The sequence below is a fragment of the Rutilus rutilus genome (assembly GCF_951802725.1).
Source record: "Rutilus rutilus genome assembly, chromosome: 6".
NCBI classification, from domain to species: Eukaryota; Metazoa; Chordata; class Actinopteri; order Cypriniformes; family Leuciscidae; genus Rutilus; species Rutilus rutilus.
Genome location: NC_140214.1, coordinates 24,478,260 through 24,505,516, shown reverse-complemented (window position 1 = coordinate 24,505,516; position 27,257 = coordinate 24,478,260). Strand labels below are relative to the sequence as shown.

Genomic DNA, 27,257 nt, shown 5'->3' with positions numbered 1-27,257 from the left:
AAATTCATTTATGTGCACATTTAGTGACTGTACACTCATCGGCCTGTAGATGGTGCTGTTGAGCGAAGGGTTGCTGGTTTAGGATGATACTGTCACACACACACATGCAGGAATACAAACAAACGCAAGCATGCACACACACTGACATCCACACGCACAGACACACACCCATTCACACACATACAAATCCACATGCACAGACACACACACACACAAACACACACACATGCGCACACACACACACACACACACACACACAGACAGACATGCACATACTACTACTTTTTTTAGGTATATACATATACACGCAATACAGCCAAATTGCTCCACGTCATTTATTTTTGTGGAAAGCCAGTGCAGGCCTGAGCGGAGGTCATATTTTGTACCGCCATGCGGTACATCTAGTTACTCACCCTTGGCCTTGTGTCGTTTCAAACCCGTAAGACCTGCGTTCATCTTCGGAACACAAATTAAGATATTTTTGATGAAATCCGAGAAGCCCATGAACTGTTAAAAAGATTTGTTTCAATGATTCTCGGGCAAGCCTCAGCGTGGCATTTTACATGATTTAACATGTTGCAGCAAAAAATGTCAGGTAAATATTTTTGTTGTTTGCATTGTGATAGCCTTTTATATAATAAAAAAAATACACTATTGCATTCAACAACAATCACTCATTTAAGCCATTTCAGAGAAAATATCAAGATATAAACTGACTATTACAAATGACTAAAAAATGTTTTTTATTTTAGTTACATCATCCAGCTCAGACAAAGTTAACACACACAGTTCTGATTATTATTTATTTTTTACATAACAGAACAGTAAATTATAAATTTAAAATGAGAAAATGCATCTTCAAATTACATATTATGGACATAAAAAAAAAAAAAAAAAATCACAGAACACAAAGAGATCATACATAAAAGATAGAGTGAGTCTGAGAGTAAATATTTTATTACTGTGACACCTCGGGCTCAGGGAAGATCTGCTTTCCTTTCCAGCTCAGTCTCAGAGGTCAATGATTGACCATCGACACAAGCTGTTTAAATATACTGTCCAGCGTATACGCAATATGGTTATAAAAACATTTCAAGCTTTTTCACAATCAAAATTCCATTCACAATTTTTGGGTTTTAGGCATCAAATCCTATTGCAAACCAAATATGAAGGAAAGGTTTGTATACTGTAAACAACTTTTTAAAAGTTTGTTAAAAAATCTCATTGGAAAAAAAACGAGGAGTTACCATTTAGCTTTCATGACTGGAACATAATCTCAAACATGTATATGCATATCACATACTGTACCAACCCAGGGGGGGAAATCAAACAACTGTCATTATAAATAACCCTGAATTAAATTCATTGTGCAGATAATGCAGAAGCTCTATCTGATTAATTTTAATCTTTCACACAGTGCTTCCTCAGTTAGCCACCCAAAAACTCTCACAGTAGTTATATTCACAAGCTTTCCATGATGAAAGCATCAACTGCTGACACTAACAGTGGACATAAAAGGGTTGGGGATGTTCAGTAGTACTACATGAGTGAGATAAACAGGATAAATGATTTACATCATTAGGAGACACTATATTTAATGTATTCAAGCATTCATTTGAAAATCAAATCTCATCACTGGCCAGTGAGAGATCAAACATATGCTCAGTATAGTGTATAAAATCACTCTGCAGAATGTAAATTCAACCAAACACTATTTTTAATGTTACGAGACCTGTCATACAATTAAAACACATATGTGTCCAAATGCAAACATTGCTTTATATTTGTATGAACTGACTGAGATGCACTGTTTTCCACACAATGAAGGTGCATCCCCTCTGTCTTTCCATCTCCATCTCTCTCTCTTTGACATGTACAGGTATTATTCCAGTGAAAAAAAAGAAAACAGCCTTCTCTAAGTAACTAGAGACCATGTTCTCACAGAGGCAACATCAAGGGCAGACTCACAAATACACACACTGGCCACATAAAAGCACACAAAGCAACCCTTCATAAACAACCTAGCAGCCTCTTTGGACAAAAGCTTGAGCATCTAATCTGTTGTGAGCCCTGTAATGCATTGCCAGTCACAATTAAAGCACTCAGCTCTGCCCAAGGTGCTCTCTGCCATTATGACACCAAAATCAATCATGATTTCGGTGTATCACCTCATGCCCACATCAGCTCACTTTAAAGACCCTGTGAATTCTTGGTCCATTGAGACCATATGCTAATATAGTCCTATAAGTTCCTGGAAATTCTCATCATAGTTTGGACCAATCAAATGCTTTCTATAATGAGCATGTCTCTCTCTCCAATACCATCTGCAAGTCGAAAATCATGGTTCATGACTGTAACATAACTAAAACCTATTGGATATTAAATGTGCTTCAAAATACGGAGAATAACATCTGATGCAACAGTGATACAGTTTGCTGTTCTGAAAATAAAAACTCTGTAAATGTGCTTGTGATATATTTTGGCAAGCAAAAAATACTATCATCAAAGAAAATATCAGAAGAAACAGATTTCTATGAGGATCAACAACAATATTTCTTGTCAGTCAGAAACCTCTTCAAAAAATGGTTGTAAATGACTCACAGTTGTAAATGGAACATCCGAATTTGTTAAACACATTTCATTTGACATCATGTTGCAATTCCACGTTCACTCCATACCCACCGCACCTAAAAAATGCCAACAGTGATATGTTTGTATAAAATATGTATGCGACCCTACCATACCTATTTTCAAAAAACGAGTTACGAGGAGGACAACACATTTTTTCACACACTTGAAAATAGAAGTCTAAAAGTAGAATATATCGACGTTGCACCCAAAGTAAGAAGTCGCACCGGAGAGCAGCAACATTATCCACAGCATTCGTCTCGCTAGCAGGCTTTTCATTGTCATGTGATCTCAGCATAGGTGATGGGATTCTGAAAATCAACCAAAAACATAGTTAAGTATCTGGGTCAATTACATCACACTCATTTTGTCCAGATCTAATAAATAATTCACAAACTTTCAAATGTAATTCATAGATACTATAACTACTAAACCCCTTTTCTATCCTGAGAATGTTTTAAATGTCTAAATTAAAATATTTTTGGTGAGCATACTGGCAGAAATATCAGGTTGATACAACTGTCCTAATAACAATTAAGAAAAAACCCTCATAAAAAGATGAAATTCCTACAAAGAAAACCTTATTATCAAAACCTGGTCATTAAAAATAATGACATTATAACAATTCTTATTAAAGCATCACTGCTTATTAACTTAAGATACAAAAAAAATACAGAAAACAAAAATGATATAACTCCTTAAAATATCAGATAATTTGACCTTTGTATGACAAGACGATAGGCTTGTTCGGAGCTGCACAGACCGACTGCAGAGACGGCTCCGTATGCTGTTGAAAGGCTCTGGATACTTTGATGTCATACACCGATCGGTATATACATCGCCGCTTCAAGTCCAACAAATCTAATGTTTGTTTAGGTTGTAAAATGTGCATCCCCCTTGTCATGTCTTTTCCCCACCCCCTCGTTTCCTTTTCATTAGTCTATTTGCCTCACCTGTTGCCTCTTATTACCCTCTTAGTTTGCTGCCCTATTTATTTCCTTTGTATGTGCCAGATAGTTGTCTGCCTCTGCTCTCAATATCCAGTTAGTGTTTTTGTTGGCTGTCCAGTTTTTTTTTTGGCTCTAGGATTCTCTGCCTGTCCTGCATTCCCTTGTTGTCTACCCCTGCCCGGCTTAGGCCCCATCCACACTACTGCGTTTTCGTTTAGAAACAGAGACTTTTTGCTACGTTTGCACCTCCCGTCCAGACTAAAACGGCAAAAACGAAGACCTAAAACGGAGAAGTTTAGAAACGCTGCCGACCCCGTTTTGCGTTTTTTGCGGAGGGCGTTTTTCTGAAGACGGGTCAAAACGGAGGACTTTAGAAAAACGATGACGCAGAGGCTCACGCTCGGCTCTATGATTGGGTGTCATCAGTCATGGAGTATAGACAGGTAATATTCAGTACCAGTAAACTCCACCCGCTGGAACAGTTTCTTACTGTAAGAAAAAAGTTATTCCGCTCGCGCGGAAAACGCGTGCATGCTAGAAATAGAACCGACGACCTATTTTTCATGCGACACGCAAGCGTGTTGGAAGCGTTTCCAGGCAAAATACAATAGGAAAAGATGTTTATATGTCATTTTGACACAAATACATATTAATAAATGACATTTTGATGTTTGAAAGTCTCTAGGTTTACACTGGCATGCCCAGTGTTGGTGAATGGTCACGTGATCCGCGTTTTCAGTCGTTTTAATGTGGACGGAGATCAATTCTAATACGCAGCTAAAACGCTGGTGTGGACGGAGATCGTATTCGTTTTAATTCTCCGTTTCTAAACTAAAACGCAGTAGTGTGGATGGGGCCTTAGTCTGCCTGATCTGGCCTGCCTGGGACCCTGAGGTTTTCTTCTCCTGACCTGGTTCTATTAGCCTGGACTGGTAAATCTCTCAATTTTTCTTGCCCCGGGCCATCAAGCCAGCACACCTGCCTGTTTCCTGGATTCTCCAGTGGTCAACTTTTGTCTCTTTGTGGTCTGTTAGGCCTGCCCTCCAATCTGCCCATCCACTGGTTCTGCCTGCCCTACTGACCCTTCCCTGTCCTGACATCAGTACCAGCCTGCCCCTTCTGGAATTTTTGCCTGCTTGTCTGTTTTGTCCTGGCTAAGGATTGTTTTTCTTCTGACCTTCTTGGGCTGGATTTAGCTGAGTTTTGCTTTTGTATTCATCTGCATGTGGGTTCTCTTTCTGGTGTAAAGATAATATAATTACTAATACATATTCGTGGTAAATATGGTAGTTTTACTTGGTTACACAACATTTTTAGATGCCTTAAATTTTTACTTTTATTGAAAATAGTATTTTAAAATTTTCAAAACCATTTGAATCCAACAACAGATTTGTCACGTTTCAAACTTAATGTTAAATATTTTTGGTCATTGAGACATGAGGAGTGTTAACGGCTGCTTTTCACAGCTGCTTTTTTACCTCTCCATCTCATTGCAAAGTTAAAGAACTGGTGCACACTTTTCTAAGGCTGTGGAAATGAGTAATAGCTACCTTAAAGATTAATGATGTATCCTTGAAATAACCAAGTGTGATGTGAGTGCTAGCCATGCATTGCAGGTGCACATGTATTGGGCTTATACGTAATCTTGATGAACGGCCTCATGGAGCCCCTGGGCTCACACTTATATGAATTCGAAATGAATCATGGGAAGTCATATTGAACTATTAATCAAAGATGGGCGGGACTCCTCTGATTTTGATGAATAATGGAATTCAAAGGCAACAATATCTGCTACCGGACTGTGGGTTCATGACCTAATGGGGACAGACTACCTGTTGAATATTGTATGGCAGCCCTGCTGAATAATGCTGTTGAATACTGAAATAATCAGCAGTGTATATCTGATCTGTGGACATCTGTGATTTTATAATTAGCTCTCTGAGGTGGAAAACATAGGACTTAAAAGCCTAATCCATGCAACCTGGAAATCAACAACAGAAAGGTGTGCACATCTAATTCATCGGTTTGGTTCAAAAGCAGGAAGAAGAAATGATATATTCAGCTGCATGTGCCTATTTTTTTCTGAGACTGGAAGATAAACCCACTGACTAACTCTGATCTCTTGTGACACAGATACAAGAAGTTCTGGCCTGCAGCAAAGGAGCCAAATGAACATAATGAAAATAAATAATGGGATTTACTAGGGAAGAACGTTTAACATTCAGAACATAATATTCAGTGTCCAAAGGCTGTTCAATGTGATGGCTGTCATCAAAAGTATGTTATTATGCTTGAAGGAACTGAAGTGGACAGGGATTAAGTTCAGTACTCAAAAAATAAGCTAAAAGGAAAGCTCTGTTTATCAAACAGCTGCATTCCTTGTGATTTCATCTATGACCTTTGACATTTTTGAGCCCTTTAACCAAAAATGTGTGTTTAATACCATTTAAAGTTTTATATTCATGTCCCTACAGTTAAAAATTCAATGCTGCAAAAACTGAAAACTGCCACAGGGAAACTCATAAGATGACCCACATAAGGGTGACATTGTATTTTGCAAATTTTTAAAGCGTGGATGAATGATCTGGTAGGAGACGTATGTAAGAAGCTCATCTACATTAGAGTAAAGGACCTTTCACACCAAGGACAATAAATATAACAATAACTATAAATATTAATGATTGTTTTCTCTCTAATTCTATGAGATTCTCTAATTCTCTAATTCTACTCTCTAATTCTATAAGAACTATAATGACACAAAGCAAATATATTGTTGGAATCCCTTTCAAAGCAATTTTTTTTTCCAGCTGATGAACGATAAAAACAATGACAGCCAATCAGAATCCACACAAATTTAAGAAGCTCAATTTTGAATGAATGGCTGTTAATGCATCTTAATCCCTTTTCCATAGCACTGTGAAAAAAATGGCCAACCAATTAGATTTGAGCTTTTGGTCACATGCCCAGAGCTGCTGTTGTTACAAAAAAAAAAAAAAATCGACATGGTGGCGCTCACGAACTGAGTATTTTGCTAAGCGACAGTGAATATCACAGAAAGAATCCAGAATCGGCTCTTGTCTCTGTACTCTTGTATTTGGTGTTGTGTGATAAAAACAGTGAATACGACAATCTGAAACGCTGTTTGAAGATGTGTAAATACTGCTTGACTTACTTCTCTGTGACAGACATGTGTCAAAAAAGGAAAGTTGCGAAGTGCTGCCTTGTGTAAATTTTTGGTTTTCAAAGAGCGCCACCTACTTCTGAGATTGTATGTTCAATCAACAGTCCAAAGACAAATCGTATGCGAAAAGCGGACAGAAATTTCTCGTAAAACATTTGTGATGATATAAACAGGCTTTAATGTATCTTATAATAATAATCTCATTTTGGATAGAAAATGGCAATTACTTACTGTAATAAAGCACAAATGACTGAATTTTATGAATGATTCTAGTGTACATGAAGGCTTGAGGTTGAATACCTGGGACGCTATGTATTTCTCCATGGTGTGCTCCATCCTTGGCTGACTGATCATGGGACCACTGGACACACTCTCCTCCGGCGGTATCTCATCCAGTAAGGGCTTTCCTTTGAAATTTTTCACCACACACACCACCTAACACAAGAGCACCCGTAGGGAAAGAGAAAGGAAAGAGAGAAAAGAGGGAAGTTTTACACCTCTGAAAGGCTTTTTGTAGCACACATACACATGCATAGCTTTTCTCTGAGTGTAAATGATGATTTATGTAAGTCTCGAAAGGGCAAAGATGCTCGCATGACTTGTTGCCCAAAGTAAAAGGGCTCTGTGCTCTTTCGGGAAGGAGGAAGCATGCAAGTCCATGTCCTGGAGGAGATTCATCCATTATCGGACCAAAATGAGTACTTTCAATAAGACACTACAGGCAATGCTCTGCTAGACTGCAGCATAACACAAGGGAGAGTTTCAGCGGAGGACATCACAGGGCGTTCTCATTCCCGGAGCCCTAAGTTGAACTAAACAGACGGAGGAAATAATTTTTTGTGCTGTGTGTGCTGCCTTAACCATTTGCTAAACCGTACAGCAGGGCTGCACTATAAAAATGACCATGGGTCTGTCTGAGAGGACAGAGGAGAGTTTTGCATAGTCACTGTCTTTTGGTTGTTGATCATGTATATGTGTTTTTATACCTTATAAATGAAAACTTTTTGGGGGATGTACTGAACATTGTTGTTCAATTGTACTTATTGTAATGTTGCTAGGGTAGCTCTGTCAGCTTGGCTAATATAGCTGTGATTTTATCACAACATAAAATGACTTGTGATAGTATTAGAAGTATCAGAACTGGTTGAAAAATATATCAATAATGTTTTTACCATATCCCACGAAAAGTGATAATTTATGATGTCATGCCGCTACTTTTTTTTTTGTAAAGAAATCTTAAATACTCAATTACGCAACAACTCTTATTGCGAATTACATCGATAAGCCAAGACGAGTCTCCACAAGTGAGTCAATGATTCATTCACTAAAGTGATTCGTCCAGAAACAAAACAAGTAACGGGCTGCATCCGAAATCCAAGGATGGATTAACGGACGGCCCAAGCAGTGGGGGGCTCTGTCGGCACAACGCCCAAAACACTCTATGTACTATTAGATGAGGCCACAGGAGAGGATTTGTGAATGGCAGTGAAACAATGTAACTGACACTGGAAGGTCACTTGATAATGAGAACATGGCGAATGAAGTACGTCCAGGCTACATTCATACTACTCACATTCATACTATATACAACATACTTTTTTAGTGGTTGCAAAGTAAGAAATTGTTCAAAATAATTACCTACTCAAGAGAGTATGCGATTTCGGACGCATCCACTGTCTTTAAGAGTGAGTCATTGGGCCCTATCAGACACCTGGTGCAATGCAAGTGTTTATTGCTAGTTTCAGCCTGACGCAGTTTTCATTTTCACGTCCCGCGCCATGTTGTTTAAATAGCCAATGCATTTGCGCCCATGGGCGTGCTGGTCTGAAAATGAGGCGTGTTCAGGCACATTGTTGGTGCGTTGCTATTTTGAGGCAACTGAAATAGACTGCGCCATTAACCAACTGAAACCTGTAGCGGTATGTATTGCAAAACAAATAGTCCTTCGAATCCAACGATGAATCCAACAAATGTGAAAGTCTATTGGTATGGTGAAGTGCAAAAATGTCTGTAGTGCAACAATCAGTTCTGTACAATACTCAGTGTTGAGATAATAGCTGAGAAATACCACTAAGGATGAATTCCACTTGTGACATCAGATAAGGCACTGATCACTCGACGACCACGCTATTCAACATTAACCATATTTCCAGCTTTTTTGAGAAACCACAATGACCTGTTATTTGTTTTAATTCTTTCAACTCCGTTGGAAGTCTATTCCACTCATGTGTTCTTCTAAAAGCCAAAGATAGCTGACCAAAGGTAGTTCTTCTTAGTGCTACCTTACAATCACCCCTAATACAGGCTCATGTATACCGTCCTGTTCTGATCTGATCAATATAATCCTTAAAAACAGGGGGAGCAAGGCCATTTAGAATCACCAAATCAGCATATTGAATCAAATGTTCCCAACTTAAAAGGGAATACTTGGCTAAAATACTACAATGATGAAAACTATTTGGCTTTTTATCTAGGACCTTGAGAGTTTGTTTATATATGATTTCAACCGGTTTAAGAAATGACTTACATGTTTTTGTCCAGGTAGTCATACAGTATGTAATATGTGGAACAATCATTTGAGTTCATAAATAAGACTGCTGCTTTTGTACCAAGTGTGTATTGCAGCGGCTGCTGGTCTTTCAAAGAGGGGAAGCCCATTTTCGGCCTACATCATAAAAATTTTCCATTTATTTATACATAAATTCTGCCCTATGTTCCTTTTCAAGAAAATGCTCTGTATGAATGAATGAATGAATGAACAAACAATCTAAAACAAAGATATTAAATTCGACGGAGGAAATGTGGGAATTAGGTTAAACTGAAACAAGGAATGTGGTGTATAATTGTGTGAAATGTATGATGAAAATTGGCTAGCAATTTTCGCCAAGCAAATTCGCTGCAGCTCGAATAGCTTCAGCATCAGTGACTTTTTATAGCACAAAATTGCTGTCAATCAAAAGGAGATGCAGTCTTTCGACAGACCCTCCAATCATCACGCAGAAGCCCAGAGTCCAGGCCAGCCCACTCCTCATTCACCCCCAGAGACGCTGAGCGTCTGTGGGCGGGACATAATCGCAGCATTTAGCCAATGACCGTCTAGTTTCGAAGCACAAAAAAAAAAAATTCAAAGCAGCCCCATTGAAGTCAATGGACGCTGGGCTTCAACAGGGAAATGCACTGTGACGCTACGGCAATGTATGAGAAGGAAATTGAGTCAGCCGACCTGCTATATGCAGCTGATTCTGAACAAACTCGTCTTCGAGATGAACGTTTTCTAACGCATTTTTAGTCAATATAAAATATTAACACAATAGTACATATTTGACCATTAATTTTTTGACATTATAGGGGAAGCCGAGCTTCCCTTGCAGTCTTAAAGAAATCCCCACTGTTTTGTAGTCAAGCTATTTCTAATAAATCTAAAATTCGCTAAGTTAAAGGAACCGTATGTAAGATTGTGGCCAAAACTGGTACTGCAATCACTTTCAAATTACTGTAGAGCGGTGTATCCCCTCCCCCTCCCCCCTGACTCGAGGTTGCCAGTTAGGCTGCAGGATCCAGCAGGAACGTAGGCTGCTACAAGGAGCTTCCAATGGCAAGTAACGAGTTCTACACAGTACGTTTTTTTTCTGTTAATTATGTTTATGCTTCATGAGAGATGTTTTGCGTATTTCGGATTCATAACGAGGTCTTTTAGGTTTCGTAACGTTAGACATTTTTTATCCGACACGTTTGTAGCTGCAGCTGTGGTAACTAGAGCAGAGCTGGCAACCCGGATGCCGAAACACTACTGACTTCGTGATTAGTAGATAGGTGGAGGGCGGCGCTTCAGGCCAAAACACAACATGACAACATCAACATCAGTTGAGGGCTGCAACTTCACTTTTAAATGACAATATCCTGGCCAGACTACTGTTGTCAGTGATATAAGTATTTGAAATGAACATGATTTCTTAATGTCTAGTGACATATCAGGGCCATTTTATGATTAATTGAAATACATTTCTTACATACGGTTCCTTTAAATTTCACTGTTTATCAATTTCTTCACGTTTTTTAAAAGAAAGCTGAGAATCTATTATTATTCCTAAATATTTAAATTCATGTACTACCTCAAGTTGATGAAGGAATACTTATATTTGCCTTTTGATCCACTTTGATTTCACTCGCGATCTGTGAAACTCGTGCTCTCTCTGCAATTATTTGACGTTTCAGTGAACTTTCAATTGACGTTCAATTGACAATCTGACACAGCAGAACGACTTCGGCAACACATTATGTTACTTATTTCAGCATTTTGAGTGAGAATATAATTATTACAAATTATATTTATTTTTCTGATCAGCTCAATTTTGACCAGGGTTACACTGGACACACACAAAGAAGATACACAGACAAAGACGCCCAGCAGCACACAAACAAGCCAAATATAAAAAATAAAAGGATTACAATGTAAAAGATTAATATTGTGTACATAAAGATATGGTGAAATCCGGCTTGTCCCATAGATGGTCTGCTTGCGTGCTTTAACCTCGCGCACGAGCATATCCGTTTGCTCTATGGAGACACTCTAAGTTCACTTGCGCCGTGCGCTTTAGACCTTGCGTTTAGATAGTTAAAATAGGGCCCATTGAATCATTCACTCCTATTCAAACTCATTCATATTCAGTGAGGAATTAAACAAGTGACTATCTTTATGGGTGAGTCATTGAATAATTTACTCAATCGATTCATTCACAACACTAATTCATTCAGAACCGAAACAAGTGACTATATTTATGTGTGAATCATTAAATCATTCACTCTGATTCAAACACTGATTCATTCAGGAATCAAACACCACTACTGTGTAATGCTTGGAGACGTTTTGCTTTGGCTTACTCCTGTTAATATTCGAAACAACAGCCCTCTTGCATGTATGATACTGGTTAAAAAAAAATTCCTGACACAAATAAAAGGTCAAGTAAAATCAGAGCTACTCTCCTGTCCTGACAATGTCACTGGGGGGGGGGAAACCTCATTATTGAGACCTGAGCTGAACTCCACTGCAAAACAAACTGCTAGGGAATCAGAAGGAAACAGACATTAGCAAGAATACTGCAATGTATTTACCTAAGCACAAACTGTTGTTCCCCATTACTGCCTCCTTTCTGATGATGTGACATTTAAGAGATTTGATCTGACCATGAGTTTGATGTGTATATTCACCTTCCTCCCTGCACCCCTCCCCCAACCTACCCTAACAGCAGAAATAGGTCAGTGCATATCTCATACAGTATGACTAAAGCACCACAAAAAATAAAATATTCACGCTTCCACAAACTCACTCACAATGCTGTTATGCCTAATGTGAGGCAAGCACGCATGAGCTCATGTGTGACCTTCCTCTAATGCGCACAATGAGTTTCTCATCTTCACTGTGCACTCTTCAAACAACAGTGTGCCCAGCACTGTACAAACTGTTGTGTTTTTTTTTTTTAAGAGGAAGCCACACATGTGCCCTATCCTGTGGCCTGACCTAATTATCTAGCCATATGTCACATTTCTTCTCGAGTGTAACATTACTTTATGAAGTACCATATTTTTTCATATAAATAATGCACATTTATTTTTATGTATTTCTTGCTTTTACTGAGAAATACAACTGAAACATTTTCTCATAGTATGTAGGCACATGCAGTGTGTGTGATGGGCAAAAGTCTGCATAAGATCAGTGGTTTGCTGCTATGTGGCTTCTTTAAATTTCAGATGGCTTGAAGGCAACTCTGTACCGCAGATCCCTCAAACTCTCTGTCAAGATGCACTGTGTACTGTCAAAAAAAATGTTGTACAGTGAGTCAGGCACTTTAAAAAAAAAGTCTGAGGTATTTAAACAGAAGCTTGCATTTCTGTTAAAGCACTACGAAAATATTCAGTACAATAATGTTTATTTATAATTTGTCTAAATCAGGTGTCTTCAAACTTTTTGACACCCACTTTCTCAACACTGTTTAGAAATGTCTGCCTGGTTATATATAGTTATATGGGACCAGATTAAACAGGAGTTGCAATGAAACATTTGCTTTTACTGTTCCACAACACATTATTTACAACAGTTTTTATTTTAGTGTGTCGCATTTTTTGGTGACTTCATAGGCACTTAGGTTTGTGCATATTATGTAATATAACCTTTAGATAACATAATCGGCATGTTTTATCAATCACAAAATACAAAAACGCAAAAGGAACAACACTGCATAACACTACAGTATACACTCACCTAAAGGATTATTAGGAACACCTGTTCAATTTCTCATTAATGCAATTATCTAATCAACCAATCACATGGCAGTTGCTTCAATGCATTTAGGGGTGTGGTCCTGGTCAAGACAATCTCCTGAACTCCAAACTGAATGTCAGAATGGGAAAGAAAGGTGATTTAAGCAATTTTGAGCGTGGCATGGTTGTTGGTGCCAGACGGGCCGGTCTGAGTATTTCACAATCTGCTCAGTTACTGGGATTTTCACGCACAACCATTTCTAGGGTTTACAAAGAATGGTGTGAAAAGGGAAAAACATCCAGTATCCAGTCCTCTGGGCGAAAATGCCTTGTTGATGCTAGAGGTCAGAGGAGAATGGGCCGACTGATTCAAGCTGATAGAAGAGCAACTTTGATTGAAATAACCACTCGTTACAACCGAGGTATGCAGCAAAGCATTTGTGAAGCCACAACACGCACAACCTTGAGGTGGATGGGCTACAACAGCAGAAGACCCCACCGGGTACCACTCATCTCCACTACAAATAGGAAAAAGAGGCTACAATTTGCACGAGCTCACCAAAATTGGACAGTTGAAGACTGGAAAAATGTTGCCTGGTCTGATGAGTCTCGATTTCTGTTGAGACATTCAGATGGTAGAGTCAGAATTTGGTGTAAACAGAATGAGAACATGGATCCATCATGCCTTGTTACCACTGTGCAGGCTGGTGGTGGTGGTGTTATGGTGTGGGGGATGTTTTCTTGGCACACTTTAGGCCCCTTAGTGCCAATTGGGCATCGTTTAAATGCGACGGCCTACCTGAGCATTGTTTCTGACCATGTCCATCCCTTTATGACCACCATGTACCCATCCTCTGATGGCTACTTCCAGCAGGATAATGCACCATGTCACAAAGCTCAAATCATTTCAAATTGGTTTCTTGAACATGACAATGAGTTCACTGTACTAAAATGGCCCCCACAGTCACCAGATCTCAACCCAATAGAGCATCTTTGGGACGTGGTGGAACGGGAGCTTCGTGCCCTGGATGTGCATCCCACAAATCTCCATCAACTGCAAGATGCTATCCTATCAATATGGGCCAACATTTCTAAAGAATGCTTTCAGCACCTTGTTGAATCAATGCCACGTAGAATTAAGGCAGTTCTGAAGGCGAAAGGGGGTCAAACACAGTATTAGTATGGTGTTCCTAATAATCCTTTAGGTGAGTGTATTTTACATTATTGTGTGCAACTATTCAAAAGTTTGGGGTCAATAAGATGTTTTTTAACACAACTATTTTCAACATTGATAATAATAATAAATGTTTCTTGAGCATCAAATCAGCATATTAGAATGATTCCTGAAGGATCATGTGACACTGAAGACTGGAGTAATGATGCTGAAAATCATCACAGGAATAAATCACTTTTTAAAATATATTCAAATAGAAAGCAGTTATTTTGAATTGTAATACTTCACAATATTACTGTTTTTACTGTATTTTTATAATCAAATAAATGCATACATGGTGAGCATAAGAGACTTCTTCCAAAAAAACATTAAAAAATTCTTACTGACCCCAAACTTTTGTTACTATAACTAAACATAATATTAATAAAAGGAATTCACAAATAAGAACAAACAGTTCGTTGGAAACAATCAGTACTTGTATTTGTAAATATTCGAGAAGATCAACTATATCAAATAAATTTGTATTTAAAAATGAATTGAATTTGTATCTTTATTATCAGTGTGTTCTCATATGTGAGCTCACCATAAAGACAGCAATGGCTCCACCGATGATGAAGCCAGCGATGACATCAGACCAGTGGTTGCGGTACTCCACCACTCGATTAATCCCAGTTAGGAAAGCCAGACACATGAGCCCCAGAGAGAGCACCGGCTTGGCCAGCCGTGTCCCTTCGGCCTTCACAGAGAATGTGATGTACATCTGAGGAAGAATGAAGCACTCTGTAATACATCTTCATTCTAACCACTGTGTAAACGCTTTTCATAGTTCATTCATTCCCTGCTCACGTGTGGACATGTTTGTCTAAATACACACAGGTTTCATTTTTACTGTTTAAATACCTGAACTGCACACTAATGCATCAATTACTCGGATCAGTGTACGCAAACATTTGAATGTGTCTGATGCTGCTGACATGCTGGTGCTTTTCAAATGAAATACATTTGCATGGTTCAGCTACATTGTTTCAATTATCCAAGACATTGGCATTGACTGGAAGGGTGACATTTGAAGGCTAGTCTGGTGGTATTTGAAGAAAACCTATGTCGCTTTAGTCCAGAATTAAGCCCTAGGGGAATGAGGGAAGGTGGACAAAGGCGGGATGGGGGGTGGACTTGTATTCAACTCACTGTGAGAGTTTGATCAAGTACAACTCTTAACGTCTTGAGCAGGGAGCACCAGCGACATTCAGACAGACGTTATTCTACCAAGCATCCATTTAACTGTTCCTGTGGAAGCTCACGTCTTAAAATTCTGGCCAATACGATAAGCCGATAATTATTTCCATGTTTTGGTTACGGATAAATGGATGATATTATAATTCTATACTATTTTGTCTAAATAGAATGCTGCAATAGGTTTAGTCTTTACAATAGTACAGTGTGACATTTAGATTTGCTAAAGATTACATTTAAATGATTTGTGTTTTTCAATATTAACTTCATGTGAGCATTAGATAATGCCAAAGATAATCTAAAAAAGCAGCATGCGCAATTAAATATCCAATATCAGCCGATACTGATAATTTCTTCTTTTTTTTTAATCTGTAAAATCATATGATAACCAGTATGGTACTAATAATTCTGTCATTATATACTTTCATCTCATTCTAAAAAATATCTTTCTGGTATTTTTTAGTGGAACACAAGTAGATATTTTTGAAGATTTGTTTCATAGAACTTGTCATTTTGGTGTCAAATATTAAAGTTGAATGATTTTTTGAATCCGGATGCAAGCTAGATGCAAACTTTCTTATGGTGTATTTTACAGTTCATGAATTTGTACTTTTGTGCTACACTGGACAAAGTAAGATAGCAGAAAATGGGATTGTAATGGGTGTGAGTGAGTAAATAGTGAGAGAATTTAGATTTTCAGGGGAAGTACTATTTTAAGATTCCATCACAGGAAAAACGAGGTGATTAAATAATAGAACAGCCCTTAGTCATGGTAGATCTATTGATTTTCCTCCTCTCCACTAACTCTTTGACATAATGCCATTTGGATATGACAGATGAAAGTTTTTCAGTCTATAGGGAAGTTATTTGTTTTCTTATTGTAATAGGAACCATTAAATGGATCTTCTAGCATCTGCCTTGAGGCTTTTAAACGTGCTGACTCAGAATGTAAACCATTTCTGATTTATTTAATGACTGGAGTCATACAGAGTAATCAATTTGATTAGTATGATTAAAGTTTGAAGGTTGCAAGGTGAAATATGCACTTACATCTATGTTATTTATTTATTTATTAAGACGATGCACAAAAATGTGAAGTTTGATATGTACACTAACTTGTGACACTGCTTAAAGGGATAGTTCACCCAAAAATGAAAATTCTGTCAGTAATTACTCACCCTCATGTTGTTCCAACCGCGTAAGACCTTCGTTCATCTTCGGAACACAAATTAAGATATTTTTGATGAAATCTGAGCCTTGTCTCACTCCTCCGTAGGCTGCTAGGTGGCCCAAACTTGCTGGCCCAGAAAAGTTATTAAAGAGATCGTTAATATAGTCCAAGTGGCTACAGTGGCTCAATCTTAAGTATATCAAGCGACGAGAATACTTTTTGTGCGCAAAAACAAACAAAAATAACGACTTTATTCTACTATTCATTTCCTTCTCTCTCGACCTCTAGTTGGTTCGCGTAGTGTTTTTGCGCAGCGCGTCTGTGTTACACGTCACCACGTAGGCTCACTATAGGCCGACGCTGGTCATGTGTGTGATGCGTGATGACGTGCAACACAGACGCGCAGCGCAAAAACACTACGAGGTTTAACGACTAAAGTCGTTATTTTTGTTTGTTTTTGCGCACAAAAAGTATTCTCGTCGCTTGATATACTTAAGATTGAGCCACTGTAGCCACTTGGACTATATTAACGATCTCTTTAATAACTTTTCTGGGCCAGCAAGTTTGGGCCACCTAGCAGCCTATGGAGGAGTGAGACAAGGCTCAGATTTCATCAAAAATATCTTAATTTGTGTTCCGAAGATGAACGAAGGTCTTACGCGGTTGGAACAACATGAGGGTGAGTAATTACTGACAGAATTTTCATTTTTGGGTGAACTATCCCTTTAAAGTTTAATGGATTTGACTGAGATGAAAGCCCTGAGTGAGATCTCACAGGTCACTCCAGATGTTAACATGATTAAAAATCAGAAAGCAAGGCAAAGTAACTTAAAAACCTTCAGAGAACTGATGGAAAATGAAAATAAATTTTCTGTGGCCAAAGTGAATGCTGTGTGTTGCTGACAGGCCTTGTAGCTTTTAGACTTCAAGAATAAATGGAAAATGTGTTTTTATGCTTTTTAAAAAGGAGTACCATTTTTAAAAACATGTTATGAAACCCAATTAATGCCTGGATTAATACCATAGTATGGATAAAAAGCTTCTCTCATCAGAAGTTGAAGGAGTGTCAGAACAAATCCTTTAGTCTAAAATATTAATTCTGACAAAAATTTTACTTTTCCCTGAGCTACACATCATTTTTTGCTGATTTAATTTATACATAAACAACCTCTTCACATGTGAAATAACGTGCATAAAGCTTCCACAAACAGAATGCAACTGTTTCCAAACCTTTTTAGCCGTAGAAAACCTATTTGTTATCTGCTGTTTAGACTACAGTGTGATCCTTTTCTACTGTGTACTGTATGTGTACAAGTATGGTTTACTCACAGCAACATAAACAGCTGCATAAACACTGATGGCCGCCTCTTTGGACGGAAAGGATTTGCGAGCATGCAAGACATCATCCTCATTGCCTGTGCAGGCTTCCTGTTGGTTGATGAAACGCACCACCTGTTGGCATCCCAGCGCTGTGTAGTTGGGTTTGCACACCGTCAGGAAGTGTGGGGACAGATTTCCCGTTACCACCTGCCCGGCATTTACAAAGATGTCAGTGGCAAAGAGGCCAAAAGCATACACACCTGGAGGGACACAAAGACACTGTATTATCCAGAGGCAAATTTCAGTCTTACTTAAGGAATTTACACTACCGTTCGGAAGTTTGAGGTCGGTTAAGATTTTACAATGTTTTTGAAAGAAGTCTTTTATGCTCACCAAGGCTACATTCATTTGATCAAAAAGAAAGTAATATTGTGAAATATTATTAATGTTTGAAATAAATGTTTTGCATTTTAATATATTTTAATATGTAATTTATTCCTGTGATGGCAAAGCTGAATTTTCAGCATCATTACTCCAGTCTTCAGTGTCACATGATCCTTCAGAAATCATTCAAATATGCTGATTTGCTGCTCAAGAAACATTTCTTAATATACCAATGTTGAAAACAATATTTTTTAGTGAAAACCGTGATACTTTTTTTTTCAGGTGTCTTTGATGAAAAAAGAAAGGTCAAAAGAACAGCATTTATTTGAAATTATGTCTTCACTGTCACTTTTGATCATTTTAATGCATCCTCTCTAAATAAAAGTATTAATTTCTTTAAAAAAAACATTCTGACCCCAAACTTTTGAACAGAAGTGTGCATATGGATCAGGGGGATGATTAATTGTGCATTATTAATCACACTAAATGAGCATGTTAAATAGATAGCCCCAATATAAATATCTCACAATAGCAATGATTTAAAGATGACTTCTGTTGTTTGCCTGTAATGCCTATTCACTAAACATATCCTGAAAAGCCCATTCAGCATTGGGTGAGTCTAGGGCTTTTTTTTTCAACCAGAATATTGGGCAGGAAAGCAGAGCAACCAGGCTTAAATCTTAATGTAAGCGTGGGCAGCTTTGTCACATTGAATGTTGTCTATGAGTGAAGCTGAAGCAGCAGACTGAAACTAGTTTACAATGAGCGCTACCACTGTCAGTTTGCTCACAGCTCCTCCGTCTGCCTCCACATTAACACGCTTATTCATTATGCTCCAGAGGACTCCATATTTAACCAGAAACCTAATGTGGGCACAGGACTGAATTTCGGCTGAGTTGTTCTTACAACAAAATTCAAGAGTAATCATATGGTTCGTAAAACCACATGATAGCACACTTAGATGAGAAGCGCGAGGTGCTGTGTAACAGACAAGAGCAAGTAAATTTACTATACAAAACTTTCTGAAATTAACAGCACAATTACTAGAAATGTGTACTTTGGATATTATACATTTTGCATACATACAAAATTTGTGGAAAAAGGCCAATTTTTTACAAGACATTTTCAACTCTGACTTTGAGCCAATTCTGTAGAATGGCCCATATAAATAACTGCTTCTATGATCAACAGAAGATGCAAATAAAAGTTTCTCTTTAAAAAACTGTTTACCACCTGCTTTCGGCGAGTTTGTGAATAAGGCACGCCACATTCTATAACAAGCTTTATAGGAAGGAGGTGTTGATTTGAATATTTCAGCACATTCAAAGTCTGGCTAAGATGTTTTCCAGGTAGTTAGTGACCGTTATCGAGGTTTTTTGAGCTGAAATGCTACTGTTTAGTAAATTTCTTTACAATATTCAGGGGGGACCATCATATAAGTGGGGACGTAAATGTAAAATCTTTTTGCTTCATTTTGTATGATTATATAAATATAATGGAGTCACTAAATTAAATATATTGTGGGGGAGAGTATGCTTCCCTTTTAGTGTTTGCTGGAGTTTTGGGAGATAATATATAGTCTGGTGTGATTTCAGGGCAAGTAACATCCCATAGTTTTCCCCTTCAACTCCTCTCTGCACAAGAAATATTATAAATAATTTAAGAGAATGCTTTGACATGAACCATGAGCGTCTACCCCACACAAGAAACTTGCAAGTGCTGTTTGTGTGCCTGACATCCTGATTTGCCTTTTCTTCTGCTGCAGGCGCGCATGCACAAAGATAAGAAAAAATCTAAATCTACATTTGTCCTAATTAGTGACGCTCCAGCCTGTGAAGACATACCAAGAAAGCGAAATGTCCTTCGGACCAGAGGGTTGAGGTAACAACAGTCGCCCATCACAATGATCTTCTCTCGGTTGTCTAGATCCTCAGAGACATACTGCAGCAAGAAGAGCACGGACTCTGTCACTGTAATCTGCAGACAAAACCAAAAACCAAAACAAGGCTTTTAATGGCACATTTCGTTTGTAGACTCTCCCTCTCTCTTCTCTCTTTTTTTTGCTTTTTCCTTGATCTTTACTTAGATCTAAGATGTAAATTAAGCTAAAATCTAATTCTCGGCTTGAAGGCAAAATCAAGAAAACAGGCTGTATTTCAGCTATTTGAAACACTGGAAGAAGAATAAAGACCAATTCATGAACACAATGGAAATGATTAGAGGTCTGATTTTCTGCTGGCCAGATGCCAGTTCCCAGCAAGGTCTTGAACCTGATTTTGCCAAACTGGCAGGGAGCACCCGGGGCAAAGGAACTATGAAAGAAAAAAACACTCGCAATTAGTGCTGGTTTGAAAGAATAAAGCTGTAGACGGCTATGGGGGTTTTGTGACAACTTGCACTGATATATAAAAAAGTTACAATGCCTGTCATATAAGGAATTAATCTAAATCTCTATATTTTTTGTCATATATTTTGACAAAAAAAAATTCATGGGAAACCCATGATCTTTTGCATAACCTTTATGTATTGAACTTTACATATTTTATACATCTATAACTTGTAATTCTCAATATATGTCATGTTACTTTAAAGTCATTATGAAACAGAAGTTGCGATAGTCTTTTCTTCCCTATAGTGATGTGAGTAAAAAGAAAACTATAAGAAAAAAGGATGGGACTTGATTTTGTTCATCGTTAATTCATTGGATCATTGGGTTTTTCTACTGCTGTGATCTCATATGAGTGACAGGTTGTCCCGCCCTTGCACCAGTCATCAGAAAAGAGACACCTTTTAGGGGTAAATAAGGAAAAGATTGTTGTACCCCTAAAGGTAACATTTTTGCAGATTTTTTCTGAGATTGTGCACAAAGGAAGGTGAAACTAGTTGAAACTTTTCATCATTCTTAAGCCTTGTTCAGACTTTTAAGTCTAAGTACAATTTTTTTGTGTATATCTGATTGGAATCCGATAATTTATAGCAAATGTAAACAGAAAAAAAAATAATAATTCACATGAAATCAGATTTTTACAAATCCGTTTCAAGCTACATTCATATGTGGCTTGATATCCTATTCAAATCTCCTTCCTGGTAATCCGTTTCAGTCGGACCGTTCTGATTGGATTTCGCATAGCTTTTCTTCCTATATGTCACTTTCTCACGCCGCGTAAAATGTAAACACGTCGACGTCGTTGCAGAAACATTGTTTCGTTGTGTTGTTGTCAATGTGCAAGTCACGCAGAAAATTATAAATGGAGACATCTCTGTGGTCCAGTGATGAGGTGTCTTCACTTCTTTCTCTGTGCGGCGGGGACGGTAGCACGGAATATTGCCGCTCATGCCAGCCTCCTTTTCTGCTGCTGCTTCATTAGACGTAGTAGTAGCTATTCCACCCCACAACTACACTTCATTGCCATATCCCATTGCAAACCCCTTGTTGTTTTTTGGCGTAGTTCTACCAACACAATGGCCCTCATTTATCAAAAGTGCGTACACCAAATTTCCAGCGTACACCTGGCGTACACCCAAAACCACGGTGACTTTGAGATTTATCAATATGGACGTTGGCGTACGGCACGCTCAAATCCTACGCCAGCTCAGGAGGTGGTGTACGCACGTTTTGAGTGCGGGAATGCGCAGAAAAACAATTCCTAACACCACAAAACGCACTGACAAACTAAAAGATATGATATATTATGACCCACTGTAAAAAAACAACAACAACATAGTAATTATAAACTTCAGTGTTTATTTTTGTGCAACATGGACTTCAATGTTTAATTTGTGTGACTTTACCAAAGCATTTGAATTGTAGGCATATGTATTCCTTAAGTTGCGAGCCTGTGCGCTTTACCTGACGTTTCAAGCCTGGTTTATACTTTCGCCTGGCTCCGCAGCGCGAGTCTCCGCAGACTGCGCGCGCACCTCCCCAAACGGACGAGGCGTTTATACTCGACGCGCTCGCCGTTGTACTATTCTTTGAAACGATGGTTAGGCCAGGGTTAGGCCCGGCAGGTGTGCACGGACTGGGTTTAGTAATGAAAGGTTTTCAATGACCAAAAAAATAATTCAGACTGACAAAATAATAAAAATGACATTCTTCTTCTTTTAAATAATAATAATAATAATAATAATAATAACGACATTCTTCTTCTAAATAACAATAAGCGTCATTAATAAAAATCTAGAAATCAATTTTGTTTCTTTGCACTTCCCTGGTTTCGCTTTCTCAAAGAAGTTTCTCTTCTTTGCCGTCTATGTGTCCATGGCGTAAAATGAGGGCGTGGGGGGAGAGGAGACTTGAATATATAGGGGCGTGTTATTCTAATGACGCTCGTTTTCAGCCGCGGCATTTATCAAGCGCAGGTATTGCGTACACCTGGATTTCAAAGGTACGCACAGCTTCATAAATCAGGCGGTGAGAAGAGTGTAAGCATAATCTTACGCCAACATATACGCCCGTTTCTACGCAAGAATGATAAATGAGGGCCACTGTCATTGCTATGGAAACCAACGCTGACATTCCAGAAAATGAAAGACAGCCACGGGACACATATCGGATCTGAACAGTTGCGATACACAGTGTGGACTGTCAATTATTTAGATCAGATTCCAATTGGAAACACAAATAATTGGATTTCAACTGACAGTCTAATGACGCTTTTCCACTGCATGGCACGGCTCGGCCCCGTTTGATTTTCCATTGCAGTTTAGTACTGCTTCAAAGTGGGTGGGATTATAGACTGATTGTTATAGTTGCGCCGCCTCTACTGCCGTGACATAATCGTAAACGCGACACAAACAAACGCACAACACAGGAGCAATGGAGTATATCGATGGAATGGTGTTCTTGATTCTCGGCATGTGGATGTTTTTCATTGCAAGAAGAAGAAGTTTGTTTGTTCGGGTTTGGTGTCTCGTGTCGCAAATCCAATGACGCTGGTAGTGACGATTCTCTCTGACAAATCAGTGAACTGCAGTGATTACACGTCACATTTTAGTATCGGTTCAGCTTGCTTGCAACCTCAACCGAAGTGGTACTATTTAAGTGAGCTGTACCGAGCCGCACCATGTAGTGGAAAAGCGCCATCAATGTAATGTATGTAGGCCAGTAAAAGCTGTGTGTGTAAACCTAACTCCCCTGGCCTAAAGACACACGCTAGTGACTAACTCTCTTTAGCGTCCTTATTAGTGCACCCACCTCCCATGCCGAAGACCCCGGTTCGAATCCTGCTCAGAGCAGGTCAGGTAGGACTGGTAACAATTGGTGCAATTGACCCAGGTGGGAGTGAGGTTTAGGGTGGTTAGTGTAAAAGATGTAGGCCAGTAAAGCTGTGCATGTAAACCTCACTCCCCTGGCCTCAAGAGGTGCGTTAGTGACTGACGCTAGAGGCCGCAGTCTTAAGCATCCTTGTTACATGCCCATGCCTGTAGACCCCATTTTCGAATCCCACTCGGAGTGGGTCGAGTAGGACCGGTTACATAAACAAGTAATTCAGTTACAAAAAAAAAAAAAAAAAAGGTATTTCGTTAACCCATGTTTGTCGAGCCCTTTTTCCTGCGACTTATCAAAAAACCACCAGAACGTGTTTTGTTGTAACTCAAATACATGATTTCATTGTTTAATGTGTACACTTCCTGTTTTCTTGCTACCTATAGCAGCCTCATAAAATGATAAGACAGGTTAACCAGTTCACAGCATGTGAAGAGTTAAGCTGCATCAGAACCTGGTACCCTTATTCGAATACTTCTACCAATGTGAAAAATCACAGGAAGCGACAGGTGAACTTGTGAACTCTTGCGCTAAACTCAACAGTGCAGCAAACTCCAGGTTACAACAGCAGTAATATCTCAATATCAGCACGGCTGAGCGAGCTTTTGAAGTGGGAACTCTACGGCAAGAGTCTGAGGATATATCACTTTGACATCACTTGTTAGTACTGCAGTATGAAACTCTTCTATTTATTGATTACATCTGAGGCATGTACAATAAGCTCAGAAAGACAAATTGTATTTATTATTTATTGTATTTATTATTAAAATTTAGAAGCGTTAGAGAAATTATGTTTGGTGAATTATAAAATGGATTCAATTCCATTTTAAATTCTGAGATTTATGAATGTACACATTTTCATAATTAACTATAAATAAGGTCCTTTCATGGCTTCTACAAAAGGAATTCATATTTCTTAACAAATGCAACTCGGGACTGTGAACGTGGATTGACATGACTCATAGTTCATTTCTAATAAACATCAAGCCATCCTGGCCCATATATGTCACACAGCCAAGCCTGATGAGTGAGACGGGTCCTCTGACTGTCATATGGGCCGTCCAAAAATTATTTTATTTATTTTTTATTTGTTTTCATATTTAATGAGGAATGTGAGATACAGCATTATGTCATCAATTAATCATCATCATGTCGTTCCCAATTCATATGATGTTTTCCTTTTATCAAACACAAAAAGAGACATTTTGAAGAATATACTTGTGATTTTTTCCCATCCAATTACATTAACTTTGAGTTTTCAAGCTTCAAAAGGACACAAACGCACCATACGTAAATGTATCATAAAAAAGAAGCTATATATATATATATATATATATATATATATATATATATATATATGATAGCTTTATGTGATGAACAAACCAAAATCTATGAAATCCCATTTCCAACACATAAGACAAAGATAATCATACTTATGACATAAAAGTTGACATTTTGACAAAGTAATAATTATTACAAAAAAGTCATAGTTATGACAAAAACACTAAATAATGGATAAAAAGTATAAGCATAAAATGATAATCACAACTTATGACTTATGTGAAGTATGTCATAATTTAAACAGTTTATCTCAGAATTATAACAGCTCACCAGACGGGAAAATTGTAACAACTCCAATTTCTTTCTTTTTTTTTCCTTACACAAAGCTATCATATAAATTCAGAATGAGTTGTAATACAGCACATGAGTCATTGACTTTTTTATGATACTTTTATAGTGATTTTGTGTTTGAAACTTAAAAGCTCCAGTCAGACTCAGCATTAATTATAATTTCATGGCTAAATGACTTAAAGTTTCTTCAAAAGTAACTGTCATTTGTATTACACAGAAGAAAGAAAGTCACACAGTTTGAAACAACATGAGAATAAGTACTTCTGCATAAAAGTCTGAGATACTGTAAACTTTTCAGGTGTCTTGTCAGAAATATTTGGGACTACACTGAATAAGCCTTGCACTTTTAGAACCCGCCGAGCTGATAGCTGACCTTTACTCCTTCATGACCTCTTTACTGTCCACCGCAGAGCACACTTGTTGAGACCAGATCGAAGTTTTCACTCCACACTTGGCTCAAAAGTGATGCTTTCAGCAAATGGGTTATAATAATAGTCATTTGGGGCTGAATTTGTATGGCCTTAATATAAGGCCATGCAGAGTGTTTTCAGATCGATTGAGCAAATCCATTGGAATTCTTATGAGAGATGAGAGCAGGGAGGCTCAGTAGTGATCCTGGTGCTCTTTAATTGATCCTCGGAGCTGCCAATATCTTGCTCATCATAAATTCTCTTTTAATATACTGTAGGCAGGCACACAGAGCTAGAGACCAGAGCCAAAAGAAATGACTCTCAAAGACAGATTCCCAACATTCAGTGTGGCCAATAGCAAACATTAAGCAATGGCAACCCTGCAGATGCAAGCCTTTCAACTTACATTTCTCATTTTTAAAAGACCAACTTCTCTGAACTATGCTATGTTCATTTAAATGACCATTTACTAAGTGTCAACTTTTGTTTGATTTTTGTTTCTATTTGTGAATGGTAATATTGTGAAATATTATTGCAACTTAAAATAAGGTTTCTTTTTAAATATATTTTAAAAATGTCATTCATTCCTGTAATGGCAATGTAGATTTTTTTTTTTTTTTTTGTTGCAGCCATTACTCAAGTCTTCAGTGTCACGTGATCCTTCAGATATCCTGTATATCAATGTATCTGTGATATATTTTTTATTTTCAGGGTTCTTTGATTAATAGAACAGTATTTATTTGAAATGTATGTATTTTGTAACATTATAGGCAGCACGTCTTAGTTGACAATATAAAATGTAACAACTTAATGCATCCTTGATGATGAAAGGATTCATTTATTTTCTTTTACTGACCCCAAATTTTATACACTGACCCACCATGAAAGGTGCAAAAATACACTTTTAGACTGTAACCACACTGGATAATTAATTTGAAATATAGTATGCATAATCAAATATACATAATTTATGTTTAAAGCATTTCATGAACTTACACTGATCATTTAATAAATATCGATTCATTTGTTTACTTATATAGGCCACATTCTTCTAAGTGTATAATTATTTCTATACATTATAGTGTATAGACCCTATCCAACAGGACATTTCAACTATCTATACAATTCAACTATCTATACAAACTGATTGACATTACGCTATTATATATAAATAAAGATCTTGCCAAGAACTATATAGGCCTACTGCTCTTTCTTAACTCCTTTATCCTTAAACATACACTCACCACAAGTGCAGGGACACCTGCAACCACCGCGTACAGGACAGCTGGTGGGATCGCGCCGGACTCCTCTGGTCCGAGATAGGGCTTCGTATATGCATTATCATGACAGAAAAATCCCTGGATGTGCACGCTGAAAGTATCGGTGTACTCAAAGTAGTATGCCAGCATGACAGTTCCAGCCATGATCACCAACTGAAAGTAAAGCATTGTCGATAAGGGTCAAACAGATCCTGGGAAATAAGTGAAGGTTCTTCGGCTTCGTCTCCTAGTCCTAAAATAGCACTGGCATGATTTCCTATTATTCCATCATCATTCTTCCTAATAAATCCGCCAGAAATAGTAGCGCATTGTGTCCGTGACAGAGCGCTTTAAAAGTGCGCTGCAGTCTATGAAAATGAATTGGGTT

At 38.1% G+C, this 27,257-nt stretch overlaps 2 protein-coding genes across 2 annotated transcripts in view; both read right to left on the bottom strand.

Moving 5' to 3' along the window:
- Window positions 1–937: 937 nt before the first annotated feature.
- Window positions 938–27,257, bottom strand: plppr5a (phospholipid phosphatase related 5a). The gene is made up of 6 exons (XM_084410193.1): window positions 26,855–27,257; window positions 20,144–20,276; window positions 17,925–18,175; window positions 14,775–14,951; window positions 7,060–7,194; window positions 938–2,939 (listed from the first exon to the last, which is right to left on the bottom strand). Exons 1-6 carry the CDS (start codon window positions 27,056–27,058, stop codon window positions 2,910–2,912), a joined length of 930 nt encoding a protein of 309 aa, XP_084266319.1. The 5' UTR covers window positions 27,059–27,257; the 3' UTR covers window positions 938–2,909.
- The window catches only part of pdca (phosducin a), a 253,431-nt gene continuing 249,414 nt past the window's right edge, over window positions 23,241–27,257 (bottom strand). The window contains exon 5 of the transcript XR_014627538.1: window positions 23,241–23,348. The gene's annotated coding sequence lies outside the window, so the exon portion shown is untranslated. The remainder of the gene's footprint in view (window positions 23,349–27,257) is intronic.